Genomic DNA, 17165 nt, shown 5'->3' with positions numbered 1-17165 from the left:
CCTTCACAGCAATGAAAGGACCTAAAAAATTCTCAATGGACTCTTGAGGCAAAACACCTTCCACATCCAGAGAAAGAACTGTGGAACTGGATCACAGAATAAAACAGACCATTTTCTTTTGTGTTATGTTTTATGGTTTCTTCCATTCATTTTAATTCTTCCATGCAAAATGACTAAGGTGAAAAGGTATTTAGTAAGAATGTATGTGTAGAACCCATATAAGATTGCACACGGTCTTGGGGAGTGAGGGGGGGGGAGGGGGAGAAAAATCTAAGATTTATGGAAGTGATTGTAGAAAATTGAAAACAAATAAATTAATTAAAATTTAAAAAATATATAGCTTGTTGAGTGTTGCGCACACCAGTAAAGACAACAGGAAAGAAGATAAATGTTAAGTTCCAAGCCTACCCTGAGAAGCCATCCCATACGATCACCAAGCATTGGGGGCCTTTGTCAGCTGTTGCAATCCACCTTCTGTTTTCACTCACGCAAATACAAGTGATCACATTACTGTGACCCTATGGAGACAGAGAAAAACATCCCTTGAAACATAAAGGCTAGAACCAGCCCCAAACCTGGACAGTGTAGGGACCTGCTTGTGGGGGGAAAGTCGAGAGGAGCATAAGGGCAGACGGGGTTCAAAGCATCTTCCTTATTATCTTATGCTGATTTTGCATTTCTGTGAGCACCTGCAATCTCTCTCAATAGAATGTAAGCTCCTTGAGGGTAGGGAATTTTTTTAAAATTTTATCTCTGAATTCCCAATACCTAGAACAGCGTCTGGTAGAAAGGAAGAGCTTAATAAATGTTTATTGATTGACTGATTGAAAAACACTACTAGTGAGCTGGGTCCAGAATTGAACAGGAGGAGAGCAGGCTAGCTTTCCTTAGGGAAGTCAAAAAGTTCTTTAAATGACTCTAAGCTTCTCCCTGAGACATCTCATCATTTTAATACTGATATTTAATTTATTAGAAACAATAGTAACAATAATGAATGGTAATAATAATTAGTAGTTGATTAGAGAGATGCAAATTAAAACAACTCTGAGGTGCCACCTCACACCTACCAGATTAGTTAACAAGACAGAAAAGAAAAATGAGAAGTGCTAGAAGGGATATGGAAAAATTGGGACACTAATGCATTCTTGGTGGAGCTGCGAACTAGTCCAACCATTCTAGAGAATTTGGAACTAGGTCCAAAGGGCTATAAAACTGTGCAAACCCTTTGATACAGTAATACCACTACTAGGTCTGTATCCCAAAGAGATCAAAGAAAGAGGAAAAGGTCATATTTGCACCAAAATATTTATAGCAGCTATTTTTGCAGTGGCAAAGAATTAAAAATTGAAGGGATGCCCATCAATTGAGGCATGGTTGAACAAGCGGTGCTCTATGATTGTGATGGAATACCATGTTGGTATAAGAAATGATGAACAGGATGGTTTCAGAAAAACCTAGGAAGACTTATATAAACTCATGCAAAATGAAGTGAGCAGAACTGGGAAAACACTGTACACAGTAACAGCAACATTGTAATAATGATCAATTGTGAAAGACTCAGTTACTCTGATCAACACATGACAATTTCAAAGGACCCATAATGAAAAATGCTATCCACCTCCAAAGAGAAAACTGCTGAACTCTGAATGCAAACTGAAGCGTACTTCTCTCTCTCACTCTCTCTATCTATGTTTTCTTTTGTTACATGACTAATGTGGAAATATGTTTTGCAAGACTTCACATGTGTAATTGATATCAAATTACTTGCCTTCTTAAGGAGGGGGGGTGCTAGAGGAAATTTAGAACTCAAAAATTTTTAAACTTTAATGTTTAAAAAATTTTGTATGTAATTGGAAAATATTTAATGAAAAACATCCTGAAAAAATAATTAGTAGTAACTGATGTTCATAGCTCTTTAATATTTGTAAAGCACAACCACCTTCGGAAGGTAGTGCATTACCCCCATTTTATAGAAGATTGAGGCATTAAGAGGTTAAGTGACTTGTGGGGGGTGGGGAGAGGGCTATCACAAAACTAACAATTATCTGAAGAGGAATGAGAATCCAGATATTTTGACTCCACGTCAATGGCTTCATTTTGTATTCCCATTGCCAAACTTATCTTCTGAGTACTAAATCAAATCTGTGAGTTGTCTGTGCAGCACTTTGCCAACATTACAGTCGTATATACATGTCTACTGATTCTTGGCAATGGCAGCAGCATTATCCTACAACCTGCAGAAGCACTTTGATCTTGAACCTAAAATATCTCCTTCCTGATTTCATCTCCAAAGTCCATTCATTCTCCCCTCCGCCCCATGTAGCTTATTTTCTCTCCCTGTTCTCCCCATACTTGACTTAGGCCAGGCCTGTGCTCACATTCTTTCCTACTATTAGACAAGTAATGGGCTTTTCTCCTTCCAACTGTTCAAAATCCTGCCCAGTTCCAAAGGTTGAGCTCTTTCCAAGACCCTTCCCCACAGTTCAGCTCACACTGCGCTTTGCCTTAAGTTCTTCCTTTTGTGGTTTACAATCAACAGTAGAAAGTTTTTACACTTAATTTGAGGGTGGGGTGTGACACCCCACCCAATCCATTAACTAAAATGATAGACTGTGAGGGGTTAGTAACAGAGACAAGGAGATGTAAAGCAGAACGAAGAGGCTCCCGCTGATCCCAGGCTAAAGGTTGCCCACCTTTGGATGGTAGATGCCCACCTATAGTGAAGGCATGAAACAGCATCAAGTGGAGACTGCAAAAAGTCGATGGTAGATATGAAACGCTGTCAGGGCTCCCTTGCTCACAAGCCCCCACCAGTGTGTCTGCCTTGTCTCCCATCAGTTAGAGAACATAATTAGCTCAGAACAAAGACATTACTGAAGCAGCATAGTCAAGAAACGTTTCCCTCACATACCCAGGGCACCATCTCACACCATGACAATGGGAAGAGGGGATGTCCATTGTGGTTCATGAGTGGAGAGGTCCCACATAAGGAAACTATGTGGCCAGGGTGCATTCTAGGAGTGGCAGCTCACACTGCTAATGTCACTTATTACATGACCTCCTTTGACCTCATTCTTACACTTTGAGTTATAAAACACTTGACTTCTTGGCTGCAATCACCACGGCCTCTAGCTTCTGGCTCATTTAAAAACCTGGCATAGGGAGCACCATGACCTTTTGCCAGAAAGAGTCTAAGCCTTTACCTGGAGATTAGCAGGAGCATCTCTCTAGTGTTCCGTGGGGCATATCATCTCCTGACTTTCAGGGCCCTGGTCCCAGGCTCCCTTTCCTCTGTTCAACGATCTGACTCAGCTCACCAGTCAGATTCTGCTCCACCGGAGGTTGCCATGTGCTTCGACTATAAGAAGCCATTGCCAGGAGAGGAAGGGAGGGAAAAGAAGGGAGAAATCTCCCCTCTCCTTAGCTACACTAAGAGGTATCGGGAGAGAAAAGGTGAGGAGCGAACTCTCAATGGCCAAGCTCTTCTCTGAGAGCTGGATTTCTTCCCAACTCTCCTCTGCAGCTTGACTGTCAACACAGACTAGGGATGACTTCTCTCCTTTTAAACTCTGAGTCTCCCCCTATTCTCCCAAGTCACTGATTGAGTAGGCAGAGAAAAGAGCTCTAGGCTGCTCCAACATCTTTGCCAAACTCATCCTTTTCTCCCCATACTTAAATAAGGTCAAGGTCTGAAATGGGTGGACCCTCATATTTCTCTGTCTTTGTTAGCTGACCCATACACCCAGTTATTTAAGCAAGTGAATCAGAGGGACTCAATTGATCAGGGGTCCTCCAATCAACCCCCCACTATACCTATTTGCCATATAGTCCTATTCCCTCAGGGCAGCAGAGTGGTGCAGTGGATAAAGCGCCCAGTCTGAAGTCAGAAAGACTTATCTTCTGGAGCTCAAATTCAGCCCTAGATACTTCCAAGTTGTGTGACCCTGGGCAAGTCACAGAAGGCAAGGCCTGTTTGCCCTTGAAAGTTTTACTCTCAGAGGAGGAGACCAAGGGCTGCTTGGAAGGGCTTCTGTGGGGCCATAGTCCAAGGATCGTCTCTTCCCCACCTGGAGATGGTGCTGGGAGTTCTTAAAGGCATCAAAGAGCACGGCAGTGTGAGAGCAGGCATAGAGCACGATCCTCTGGTTTTCATCTCGCATGTTGTAGATGGGGAGAGAGCTGTTCCACCCATAGCACCAGGCCAGGTTCTGTAAGGGAAAAGAAGACCCTGAGCACCTCAACACACCACAAGATCTTCGACCTCCCTACCCTGCCCTAGACACCAATATTGTGACCCCTTCCTGGGGGTTGGAGGATGGAGATGCTCAGGAGCTAGGGGCCCTCAGCCCAGTCACTCAAGCCCACCCTCTGGGCTTCTACTTCTCCATCTGATCTCCAGGTGAAGATGAGGATGACAGCAAGAATGAATGATGGGGAGATAAGGCTGTAAAATGTGCCAGGGACCTCACAGACATTATCTCATGGCAGCCTTACTACAACCTTGTGGAGCAGGAAATAGAGGTATTATTACCAGCAATTTACAGATGAGGAAACCAAGGCTTAAAGACTGGCTCTTGATCACAAAGCTAGTAAGTAGTGGAGACAGAATTCAAACCTAGATCTTCCTGACTTCTATTTCAACCCTCTACTTACTAGAAGAGATCATATGAGACAAATATTTTGCTAGAACAGGTCAAAAATTGTGCTACTAAATCCTCTATTGAGAGATATTCCAGTAGGAGACAAATTTCAAATTAGAAATTGAAATAGAAAACAAAGAAAAGCAACATTATTAACAATCTTGAGCTAGCACTCACTTGCTTCATGAAAGTACCTACAGATATTGGAAATACAAAGTAATCTCTTATGATAAAGTAACTAAATTTACAATAGAAAGCACAGCTGGATCTTGTTAAATACACAGACATCACTGAAAATAGGAATTTGAATCAAATGCTTTAGAAAGATTGAAAATATGTCTTTAAAGAAAAAGTGTTTTGTGCTATAAGGTGGAAATTCAGAGAAACATGAAGATATGAGACAAAGGAAAGAAAGCAGAGGCATGAGAATAATATACTCGCTATCATATAAACGGAAAAAACCTTAAAAAGTTAGAATCCAGATTATAGACAAGGACCAGCCTTGGTTCCAGAGGTATGGAGACCCAGGTCCCTGTGCCAGGCTTGGCAAAAGGTGATGGACCACACACACAAACAGAATATTACAAACTCTGTCAGGCCAGGTTGTTTAGATGGTTGACTTCTTTTGCTTTTTACAAACACAGGCTCTATTGGTGCAGGAAGAATTAAAAAGTGACACTGGTATAAAAAACCAAAATGAAACAATTTTATTGGTTTTTCATAAAACCAACTCTTAGTTTTCTTTATTAGTTCAACAGTTTTCTTAATTTCAGTTTTATTCATCTCTCCTTTGGTTTTCAGTATTTCTAATTTGGTATTTACTTGGGGGTTTTCAGTTTGTTCTTTTTCTAGCTTTTTCAGCTGCATGCCCAATTCACTGATCTCCTCTTTCTCTATTTTATTCATGTAGGCATTCAAAGATATCAAACTTCCCCTAAGAGCTGCTTTTGCAGTGTCCTGTAAGATTTGGTAGGTTGCCTCATTATTGTCATTCTCTTGCATGAAGTTACTGACTGTGTCTATGATCTGTGGTTTAACCCACTCCTTCTTTAGGATTAGATTATTCAGTTTCCAATTAGTTTTTGGTCTATCTTTCCATGGCCTTTGATTACATATAATTTTCATTGCATTATCATCTGAGAAGGATGCATTGACTATCTCTGCCTTTCTGCACTGGATTGTGAGGTTTTTATGGCTTGGTACGTGGTCAATTTTTGTATATGTGCCATGTACTGCTGAGAAAAATGTCTGTTCCTTTCTAAACCCATTCAATTTTCTCCAGAGATCTATCATATCTACCTTATCCAGAGTTTTATTCACCTCCTTAACTTCTTTCTTGTTTATTTTGAGGTTAGATTTATCAAGTTCAGAGAGCGGGAGGTTGAGGTCCCCCACTAGTAAAACTTTGCTGTTTCTTCCTGTAACTCCCTTAACTTCTCCTCCAAGAATCTGGATGCTATGCCACTTGGAGCATGTAGGTTTAGTAATGATATTGCTTCATTGTCTATGGTGCCTTTCAGCAGGATATGGTTTTCTTTCTTATCTCTTTTGATTAGATCTATTTCTGCTTTTGTTTTGTCTGAGATTAGGATTGCTACCCCTGCTTTTTTTACATCAGCTGAAGCACAATATATTCTGCTCCAATCTTTTACCTTTACCCTGTGTTTCAAATGTGTTTCTTGTAAACAACATATTATGGGATTACGAAAACCAAAATGAATCAAGAAATGTTGGGAAAAAAAAAGAAATGATATACTTAAAATTTTGGAGTTGACCTGTTCACTATTTAAGTTGTCATAAAGAGCAGGTCTGGTCACTAGGGAAGGTAGTTGCATCTCTTGAGGCCTCTTGTCTTCACATATGCTTTGGGAGATGAAAGGAGGGCCCCCCTGTATCTTCTCAAGGCTGATGACTTTTTGTCACAGTGGGAGCGAGCTTCTATTTCCTACATCTTTCCATCAGTTGTTTGCCTAGGACAACCAGGTCTGCTGTAGAAAATCACCTGTAAAAGGCCCCTCTTCCCTTCGCATGTTTCCATCAGAGAGAGCCTGAAGGGTCTGTCTCCAAGATTTTAGAGGAGAAAGTAGAATATCTACTTTTATGTGTGTGGATTGTTTCTTTTTGATAAAATGTACATTTCCTAATGGCAATGGCAGTTTCATTCTGGTCTATCTCCAGAGTTTATAAGAATAAATGCTTGCTTGCTGTATAATCAAGCAATAAACATTAAGCAGCTGCTAGGAGCCAGGCATTGTGCTAAGAGCTAGGGATATGAAAAGAGGTAAAAGACAGACCCTGCCCTCAAGGGGCTTATGGTTTAATGGGGGGACAACATGCAAGCAAATACATACAAAGCAAGTGATAGGATAAATAGGAAATCATTAAATAGAGAAGGCACCAGAATTCAGAGAGGCTGGGAAAGGCTTCCTGTAGAAGGTGGGATTTTAGTTGGGACTTGAAGGAAACCAAGGAGGTCAGTAATCAGTAATGAGAAGAGGAGGAAGAGCCTTCCAAGGATGGGGGACAGACAGAGGGAATGCTGGCAGCTGAGAGATGGAGAGTCTTGTTTGTGGAACAGTCAAGCAGTCAGTGTCACTAGATCAAAGAGTATGTGTTGGAGAGTAAGGAGTAAGAAGCCTGGAAAGGGGGGCAGGTTACGAAGGAATCTATGTTTTAGGAAAATTGATTAGCAGCTGAATCAAGGATGGATTGCAGTAAGGAGATATTTGAGAAAAGCAGACCCACCAGAAGTTACTGCAAAATCCAGGTGATGAGGGCCTGCATCAGGTGGGTGACCGTGTCAGAGGAGAGAAGGGGGTAAATGCAGAGGAGAAACATTCAGGTCTTGGCAACAGCTTGGATGTAGGGGGTGAGAGATAGTGAGGAATCTAGGAAGACACCTACATTGTGAAGAACTAGGGGGATGCTGTTGCCCTCTACAATAACAGGGGGAAGAAATGGGGAGGGTTTAGGGGGAAAGACAATGAGTTCAGTTTTGGACATTTAAAATGTCTGCTGGGCATTCAGTTTAAGAAGATTGCATGTCAACAGAGACATTGGAACAGGACAGGCAGATTTGAGGATCATCCACAAAGTAATAATTTGGTAATTAAAGTAATAAATGGTACTTAAATCCATGGGAGCCAAGGAGATCACCAAGAGAAATCAGGTAGAGAGAAGAGAGAAGAGGGTACAGGACAGAACCCTGTTCTATAAGGACTATCTTATGAGAATGCCCCTGTTCTTTAAAGAACGATGAATATAAAGATTTTAAAGAAATACAAAAAGATATATAAAATGATACAGAGTGAATGGAGCAGAAGCAAAGGACCATATATAAAATCATTGAACTATGTAAATGAACACACCTTTTTGAATGGTAACAAAACTCAGATAAAAATCATTATTTTCTATTTGTTAAAGGAAAGAATGGTATATGCTTTACGAGTTGGTGCTAAAACTATATGATATTTTTATCTGAGTTTTTGTTTTTCAAGATTTTAAAAAAATATAGGAAGACTAGAAACACTTGTTTTTCTAGATTTACTTAACTGGTTTTTTTTTTTCCACAGACCATGCAATGTGCAGAATTCAACTGGAAATAAGATATGTTAAAATAAGTTGAATAAAATAAATTTAATTAAAATAATTAAAGAAAGCAGAGAGATGGTGAAGAAGAAAAAAAAGTCAAAACCAGCTACTGCCCAAAATGGAGCCATACTCTTCATTAAGGACTACTAGTTTACTGGGCAGCTAGCTAGCTAGAGTTCCTTTTCCTCTGACTTCCTACTACATTGATGACTGGTATCAGATAATTCAGTATTTAAATACCAACTGTCTTATATTGCTTTTCCAGCTGTTTCACGTAAGATAGACTTGTTCCCTCCATTAGGATATAAACTTTCTAGGGGGAGGAAAGGGGATCATGATTTCCAATTTTTATCAGTCTTACAATGGCCAGAATTGGGTGAGATACATAAATCAGTGCTCCACAAAATACTTGTTTAAGGAGCCATTGACTATATTCAGTATGGAACCAATTCACTGAACTTTTACTAATGTTTGACACACTGCCTTTCCTAGGTGTGAACATTACTATTCAGAGATTAAATAAGGCTAACTCATAGCACATCTCCTTTTTTCATTTGAATTCTTCTCTGTGACCCCCATAGAAGCTATTACACGTATGGAGTCTGATTTCTCTCTCCTCCACTCCTAGCTCTGGGTTCCATCTGTTTATTTCCTCTCCTTTCCATTTAGACCTTCTCTTGTGTAGGTGTGAGTGATAGACTCATAGGATCATTATTGTCTCAAGCAGCAACTTCCAGGAACAGAATCATTTAACATCTGATTTCCCTTTGGAAAACCCTTTCTACGTATCTTAAAATCTGACTGTTCTTTTCAGAACTTGATAATCTTTTAAAGAATTTTTAAAGCTCAAAACTTCAGATTTATGCTGGCTCCTGGAAAACTGGCTGTGCCAACATCAAAGCTCCCCAAATAGTTGACTGCCATCGGTTATCCATGCTTGCTGTTACAAATTCAAGGTAAAGGTGAAGTGATGTATTATATACCTATGACAAAAGTTGCTCATTCAAATTGTATGCCTTTCACTGACATCCAACAGCTTAATTTATGTACTAATAATTCTCTTCTATTATGGTCTAACACAGGGGCAAGGAACTTGCATCCTTGAGGCTCACGTGACCTTCTAGATCCTTAAGTGTCAAAAGATCTAACATAAGAGTCTAGAAGGCCACAGGTGACCTCAAGGTCACAGGTTCCCCACCCCTGGCCTAATGCTGGTTGCAAATACAGAGGACTCTTCCACCAATATTTCTCAACTAAAGACATGGGATCTGTAAAATATATTTCTTGTTGAAAACATTTTTTTAGCCGAATCCATAATGAAAACAGATTTGATTATATTTGACCCTCCTAAGACTCCTCCTTACCAATTTGGAATTTCCTTTTTTGTTTCTATAACTGAAATGGAAACCATTGTCACATCAAATAACTATGGGAATCATGAGTTTACTTCTTATATAAGAAGTGACAGTTACATTCTTTGGGAATGTAGCACGACAGTCCAAAGGATAAAAATAAAAATGTTGAGACTAGAGAGAGCTTAAGGGAACTTGGCAAATGGGACACTGGAAATTTTTCGCTATCCTAGGAAACCAAGAGTCCTGGCCATCTGGTGGAAGACTGGTGAAATTACTAGTATGCCCATTAGAAAAACTACAATGCAGCCCTGTCGGTGACATGAAACCACTTCCTACTGGCCTAGGACAGAACCAGATAAAAGATTTCTGGAGGCCTAAAAACCCAATGATCTGCCTTTTTCATCAGACTAATAAGCAAATCAGAAGAAACTTAAAACTCCCCTCCCCGGGTTGTGCTGTCAATGCTACAGGAAGACTGAAGAAGTCATTCTTTTAAGTTTTCAAGTAGGGGTCTTTTACTGGCATCAAACTGATGCTAACACCTTCAAAGTGTAGGAATCTCCATTCATGATCTTCCACAGGTGAAATGGGCGCGGGTCCATAAAATAAACAATTTCATTTTTCAGCATTTTCAGAACTGTTAGCAGATGGAGAAAGGAAAAACCCAAACTTTGTTTCTTTCTCTGGGTGAATGAGAATATTTTTATTCCTAACAGATGGCTCTTCCCTGGAATATTTTCAGGCTTAGCACTGGCAGTTGCTTTTCGAAAAAGCTTGACGCATTTCAACAGTTTTCAGTATTGTTCGATTTTTTTGCTTTCCATTAGACCAGCTCCTTTCAAACCACAACAAGGGTAACAGAAATAAGAGAAGAAGGGACAGGAGTGGATAGGAGGAAAGCTGTCAAATGCAGGAGAAGTGGCACAATTCATGAGGAACAGAAAATTAGAATGAAGAGCGCACCCATGGAAAGGACAAACTCTGCTGGGAATTTCCTGTTCGTTGAAATTGTTGCAATATTGACACATTTCACAATCTGTCACACCATCACCATGCCCAACACTTCAAATGGGCTTTAAAAATGGAAACAAAACAATATAATAAAGTATAAGATTAAAATTATTGTTCTGTTATCAAATCTTTGGACTTAAAATATGCATATGATTCTTGTAAAAGTACTGAAAAATCTCTGTTACTTACCAGGGGATAAATTTTTTCCTCCTGCGTTTTTTCTCTGAATAGACCGTCTTCCCTGCTGAAGAATACTAATGAGTCTTGTCGTGTGGGTTCTTTGGAAGAAGAAGGCTCCTCTTCTTCAACCTGTTCTTCTGTCTCTTCATAAGGAATATTCCCATTCTCAAAAACTCGGATTGAGGATTTCCTTGATGTGTCCGAAGAGTCATCAGAAATCTGGTGAGCCAATTCAGGAGCGTCTTGAGGACCCTGTCCCTCTGATTCTTCAATAACTTTATCTTTTTCTCCACTTTTCTCTGTTTCTTCAGACTTGCCACTTGAAACTTCCTTTTTATCATTAAAAAAAGAAATGGTAATTAAAAAATATAATTCCCACTTTGAAGGGGGCAAATACCCTATTGTCTCCCCTACTATGATTCTATCCCCTTCACAACCACAGCCAATAACCATCAAGATGACTTCTTTGACATTGTACCAATTGGGTTAACTACTAAACTGTTGAGATAAAATGCAATGAGGATTTCAATCCCCAGAACAGAGGATAGTTGGAGCGTACTTGGTTTATAAGAGAGGGTATCCCAAAGCTTAACCTATTGCCCACAGGTAGGAAATGTGAGATTGGTTAGTTACCACCTCCTCAACAACAAAGGCCTTGAGTCAGCTGCTACAGGGTTGAGGAAGTTGTCCTAACCAGTAACCAGTACCAAATATCTGACTTCCTCCCTTTTTGACCCAATGTTGTCCAACTTCAGTTTAGAGCTTTAAAAGCATACTCATTCACATACAGTATTTCATAAACATCAGAAATTAACTCATTACTTTGTCCTATTTAGGGGCAGCTAGGTAGCACAATGGAGCGTGGGGCCTGGAGTCAGGAAGACTTGAGTTCAAATTCTGCCTCAGACACTTTCTACCTGTGGGAACCTGGGCAAGTCACTTAACCTCTGTTTGCCTCAGTTTCCCTATCTGTAAGATGAGGATGATAATAATAGCACTTACCCTCTCCTCCAGGATTGTTTTGGGAACCAGGTGAGATAATAATAATACTTATAAAATACTTAGCACAGTATCTGGCATACAGGAAGTACTACATAAATATTAGCTATTATCATCATTGATTATCATAATCACCATTAATATCATTATTATTGACCTCACTCAGAAATCCAGGACATTCTAGCCCATGTTTAATTTCCCATTAAGACTTTCTATTTCCTTCACCTCTCTGCATAACTCATAAGGAAACCAACTCATTTTGTAGTCTGCAATACCTTTATTTCAAAAACAACATAATTAAAAAGAGTAACTCTTAACTGTGCTGGCTAGGTACGGCTGTGAATCTGACTCACAAAAGATTGACATTAGCCCTCAGGCTATGTTTTGGCTCAGTCGGTTCAGTCACATCCAATTCTCCCTAACCCCATTTGGAGTTTTCTTGGCAAAGATACTAGAATGGTTTGCCATTTCCTTCTCTGGATTATTTTTCAGATGAGGAACTGAGGCGACTAGGGTGAAGTGACTTGTCCAAGGTCAGACAGCTACAAAGTGTCTAAGGCCAGATCTCCAAAGAGATGTAAAAAAGCCCCTTCCTGAAGAGGTGACCCAGCAGGAAGCCCAGCTTATCAGATAGAGGTAACTGTTCGGTAGAAGCCTAATAGCACTTCCACAGAGAGAGAAAAGAGGGCAAATCAGCAGAGATAGCAGCCCAGCAGATAACGCTGGCAGCTTCAAAGGCAAAGAGGGAGGGGGCTACCTGGGGTATGACCCTCAGAATGTTTCTTGTCTAGTTATAAATGCTTCCTTTGCCACTGGTGGCATAAGAATCGGTTGGAGATTGAGCCCTGGATATATGGAAAGATTTTTCCTTTTTATTTACTTTGATATTCTGCTTAATTCAAAATCTTTGTTCTGAGTTAATGTGTTCTCTGGTTTGGTGTGCTAAGAGGAGAGCATAGGACCACAGGCATTTACCATCTGCCCTGCTGATGTAACCTGAAGAGAGACAGGCTTTGCCATCTGTCCTGTAACTAGATCCTCCTCTAAGTGAGAATATGAGCTTGTTGAGGGCAGGGAATGTCTCATTTAGTATCATGCTTGGCACAGAGTAAGTTAGCACTTAGTAAGTGCCTTTCATTCATTCACAAGCTGTGGTTTTAGATAGATGCTTTTAAGGCACCTTTGGATGTAGCAAGGAGGTACTTTCCCCCTCCTCAGCCTTTTTTTTTCCTGACTCCCTTACCTTTCCAGGCCCAGCCCTGTGACCCCAACAGAGGGAGAATGAGCTGTGACTCGCTGCCTCCCTTCTCTGCAGCGGTAGGAAGAGTGTGCAGCACTGTGCCCTCTGTCTGACAGAGTTCATACGCTAATTAATTTTTCCTCTTGTTTTATCATTTTTTACAAGAGATGGCTCTCTGGGCGGCAGACAGGAGGGATACAAAAGAAATTGAAGGTGATATAGAAACTAAAGACAGTGATAATTTTAAAAAAGAAGAAAACAAAACAAAATTCTGTAAGAGATGGTGGACCATCAGCTGGGCCCTAGGAGAGGGGCACAGTGGGAACATATACCCTAACCCATCTAGGAGCTGAAGACAGAGCAGGGCAACTCTGGGTGTGGTGGGATACACCTGCCATCCCTCCTGCTCCTTACAGTCTGAGGCTAGTGGAGCCTGGAAATTCCGAGCAGCAGTCAAGCTTTCAACAGCGCAGTGGCCCTCCCTGAGGTCGGAGGCCCTCCCTGAGATCGAGGGCCACCAGACTGCCTAAGGAGGGATGAGTCAGCCCAATCAGAAACTGAGCAGGTTGGAGCATAAGTGCTGAGCAGCAGGGAGGCAGCTCCTGAGCGTCCACTCCGCTTCCAACCCGGGCAAGGCAGGAAGAGAGCCAGTGTCAACGAAAGAGGAAAAAAAGAAAATCCAAACAGCAGGGAAACAATGGTTACTGAACCACCCTAAGAGGCTCTTGTTAGGATGGGATTGAGAGCCATTCTCTGACCCCCTCAGCATCCCCTCCCCAGCTCAGCTAGCACCCTGCTGCCCTCTCCTAGGGAGCAGCTGGGGAGATCAGAGGTTAAAGGACCACCCCAGGGAGCTCCTCCTGGTCTTTCTTCTCCCCTCTCCTGTCTTAGTTAGAGCTGTGCCTACAGTGAGGTATCGAGTCATGGGAAAGGAGGGAGATGCTGACGGTGGGGAAAGACAACATCAGCTCTCTATGGAGTCGAGTTTGAGTCCTTTCCATACTCTGAAGTTTGTAAAGGAAATCTGTTCCTTGTCTGGTATCTGGGGTTGATGGGCACCCTGTGGAGAATGCTGTACACTAACATCTGTAGGTGTGACCTAAGCGAGAACAGACAAATCAGAGAGGTGACCAGATCTGACATCAAGTGGGCTTGATCATAATTTACCATAAAAGATGATCCATGCAAACAGGTGCTATTGGGGCACAGAGCTGGAAGAGTTTACTTGCAGGTGGGGAATCAGGGAAGGCTTCATGGAGGAGGAGTTCTGCTTGACAGTGACATGAGGGGGTGGTCTGAGCTGAGCCCAGGGAGGCAGGTTAGACTTCAAAATGAAGAAATGGGGGGGGGGGGCGGGGGGGGCGGGTCAGCCCAGGGAAGGACATTGGCAAAGGCAGAGCCACAAAAAAGGCCAGGGTGTTTGGGAGGGAATGGAAAGGACAATTTGGCTGAAGAACAGGGATACGAAATCGGGAGGAGGAAGGTGATAGCAGACCATGGAGGACCTGAACCCCCACACTTAGCTGGCATTTGATTCCTTGGACAACAGGGAGCTACTGAAGGTTTGGGGATCAGAGGGATGTGACCAGAACTGGGCTTTGGGATGATTTCCCTGAGGGAGATTTATAACAAGGGTCAGGAAGAGAGAGCGCAGAGGTGGAGAAACTCACGTCCCCACTGAGCTCTTCTACATCACCCCTGAACCCTGTGGTTAATGGTGAGAATGCTTAGGTCCTTGGGAGAGAGTAAGTGGCACTCGTGTACAGCCACACTGGGGCACCACAGCACTCCCCTCTGCTCCTACTTACTAGGGAACTCTGGGGGGAGCTGGCAGTGAGGGCCTCCTGGTAGATGAGCTCATTCTCCTCGGAGACAAAGGGCATCTGCGCTTGCAGGGCTTGGCTGGTGCGCTCTGCTATGCTCCTCATCCACTCTTCAGAGGCTTCTTCCAAAGTGCTCTCTGACTCCTCTGCATCGTTGGCCATCTCCACGATGCTCTCTGTGCTGCCTTTCCTCTGGGACACCTGGCCATCCTCAGAGATGCTTTCTGTGGGCTCTCCTGCGGTTTCTTTTAACGGTTCATCTTCACTTACCATCATCTTTCCCAATCTGAGTTTCCTTTAAAAAAAAAATCACATCATCAGAACCAGTGTGGGCTATTCTTCCCCCAAACAAGCTCTAAGGAACACAACACAAGAGCTCTTTTTCCCAGAAACAGTGACCAGAGAACTAGTGTTAGCCTTCTTCCAAGGAGCAGTCTATCCTCATGCCCCCAAGAGTGGTCTCTGAACCCTGCTCTGAGGATTTCAGAGCCTAAATTGGAGGCCCTTTTCCAGGCCTGCAGAAGAAGTACATAAAAGATCCCCAGGCTTGGAGAGCCTGGCATGGCAAAGCAGACCTTCAGCAAGGCCTCCGGAGAGGAAGGCTGGGACCCAGGGCTAAACAGCAGAGAGTTCTCCAAGTTTATCATCTACAACTAAATGGAAGAAAGTGTCTCCTAGCAGAAGACAGCCTCCCTGGAGGCAGGGACTGCTTCCTTTGTGCCCACTGTCTGAGTTTATCCCCAGTGCTTAATGAATGGGATCCTCCTTAGGAATTTCAGAGCTGAAAAAGCTAGAGGAGGATGTTGAGGTTCTGAGTATGGACAGGTCTCCCCTTTCCTCTCTCTGGCACAAGAGAAGTTTAGCAGTTAAGGGAGGTACCTCAAGAATCACAGGAATGGAACAGAATTAAATCCAGCACACATTTGGGTGCAAGGTACTGTGCCAGAGGATAAAAACAAACAACCAAGCCGTGTCTTCCCTCAAGGAGTTTATGTTCCACTGGGGAGAAAACCCAAGCACCTCATTAAGCAAACGAAAAATGGATACAAAGTGAGGAGTGATCCTAGGAGTGGGAAGTGTCACTTGGGCTAAGACTTGGACTGAGGAGAAGGGTCCTAAGAGGCAGCGGGGAGAAGAGAGGGCATTCCAGGCGTGGGGGACAGCCTAGGTAAAGGCTCAAAGGTGGGAAGAACAAGGGGCCTAGTCTGGCTGCAATGCAAGGAGTTTGAGAGGTGAGCTCATGTGAATTCAGTCTGAAAAGACAGTCTAGAGCCAAATAGTGAAGGGAAGGGCCCTCAATGCCAGAGGAGAGGCAAGAGGAGGCCCCTGGAAGTTCTTGAAGGAGGTGATATGGTCAGAGGTTACTGCAGTAATCGAGCCAGAGACTCTATGGGGAGAAAAGCAAATACTTCATTTGATCTTCTCAACAAGCCTGTGAACTACTACCATCTCCACTTTAGAACTGAGGAGACCAAGTTAGACAGAGGTGAAGTGACTTGCCCAGGGTCTCACAACCAGGAAGTGTCTGAGGCTAGATTTGAATGGAAGTCTTTTCACTTCATCCCCTCTTCTTCCCTCTCCCCTTGGCCTCCATGAGAATCAGGAAGACTTGCAAACTGACGAGACGCTGAAGAGGAGAGAGAAGAAAGGCATGAGGCTGTGTAAGGAGCCTCAGAGATGAATGAGGAAGGATCCTGAGAAAGATGGGATGTTTTGTGTCTCCTCCTGGGAGGTAAGTAAAAGTAAGTAAAGGCAGGCTCTTGTTAAAGGAGAGGACAGTCTCAGGGCAAAGCATTTAGCCTTTGCCAGATGAGGAGCTTGGGCTACAAGGTATTCTAATGTCCTTTTACTACAAACACTATTAAATACACACACACACACACACACACACACACACCTGGATTTCTCATCAGACAACCTGGTACTCAAATCTCAGCTTTGCCATTTTACAATCTATATTATTTTAGGCAAACCACAAACTCCATCTGGGCCTCAGTTCCCTACTCTGTAAAATGAAGTGCTACATGGTCTCTACGGTCCCTCCAACTTAAAACATGTGATACCTGCAAGGACACAAACATCCTCCGCAGTCTACTCACAAACCTTCTCACACATACACAATCCATACAGACCATATGAAAGACACACACGTCCCACAACTTCCATAGATCTGCAAAACACAACTCTCACCAAGCTATCCCCCACCCAAACATTCACAGGATTCCCTCCTAGGCCTGTACCCATCCATATCTCCTACATACATAAATTCCGCTCCCCCCCCAGATATACAAACAATACCTATAATTCCCATGTAAATACCACCCCT

General features: G+C 42.5%; 1 protein-coding gene across 2 annotated transcripts in view; it reads right to left on the bottom strand.

Annotated features, from left to right (window-relative positions):
* Positions 1 to 17165, bottom strand: part of CFAP251 (cilia and flagella associated protein 251) — an 80757-nt gene that overhangs the window by 58577 nt on the left and 5015 nt on the right. For both annotated transcript variants that reach the window (XM_072600550.1, XM_072600549.1), the window contains exons 2-5: positions 14825 to 15134; positions 10787 to 11107; positions 4068 to 4208; positions 409 to 518 (exon numbers count right to left, since the gene is read on the bottom strand). In XM_072600550.1, coding sequence (XP_072456651.1) covers positions 409 to 518; positions 4068 to 4208; positions 10787 to 11107; positions 14825 to 15115 — 863 coding nt within the window. In that variant the 5' untranslated portion in view covers positions 15116 to 15134. The remainder of the gene's footprint in view (positions 1 to 408; positions 519 to 4067; positions 4209 to 10786; positions 11108 to 14824; positions 15135 to 17165) is intronic.

This window comes from Notamacropus eugenii, chromosome 4 (assembly GCF_028372415.1).
Source record: "Notamacropus eugenii isolate mMacEug1 chromosome 4, mMacEug1.pri_v2, whole genome shotgun sequence".
NCBI lineage: Eukaryota > Metazoa > Chordata > Mammalia > Diprotodontia > Macropodidae > Notamacropus > Notamacropus eugenii.
The sequence above is the reverse complement of the archived record's forward strand: the minus strand, read 5'-3'. Positions and strand labels throughout refer to the sequence as shown.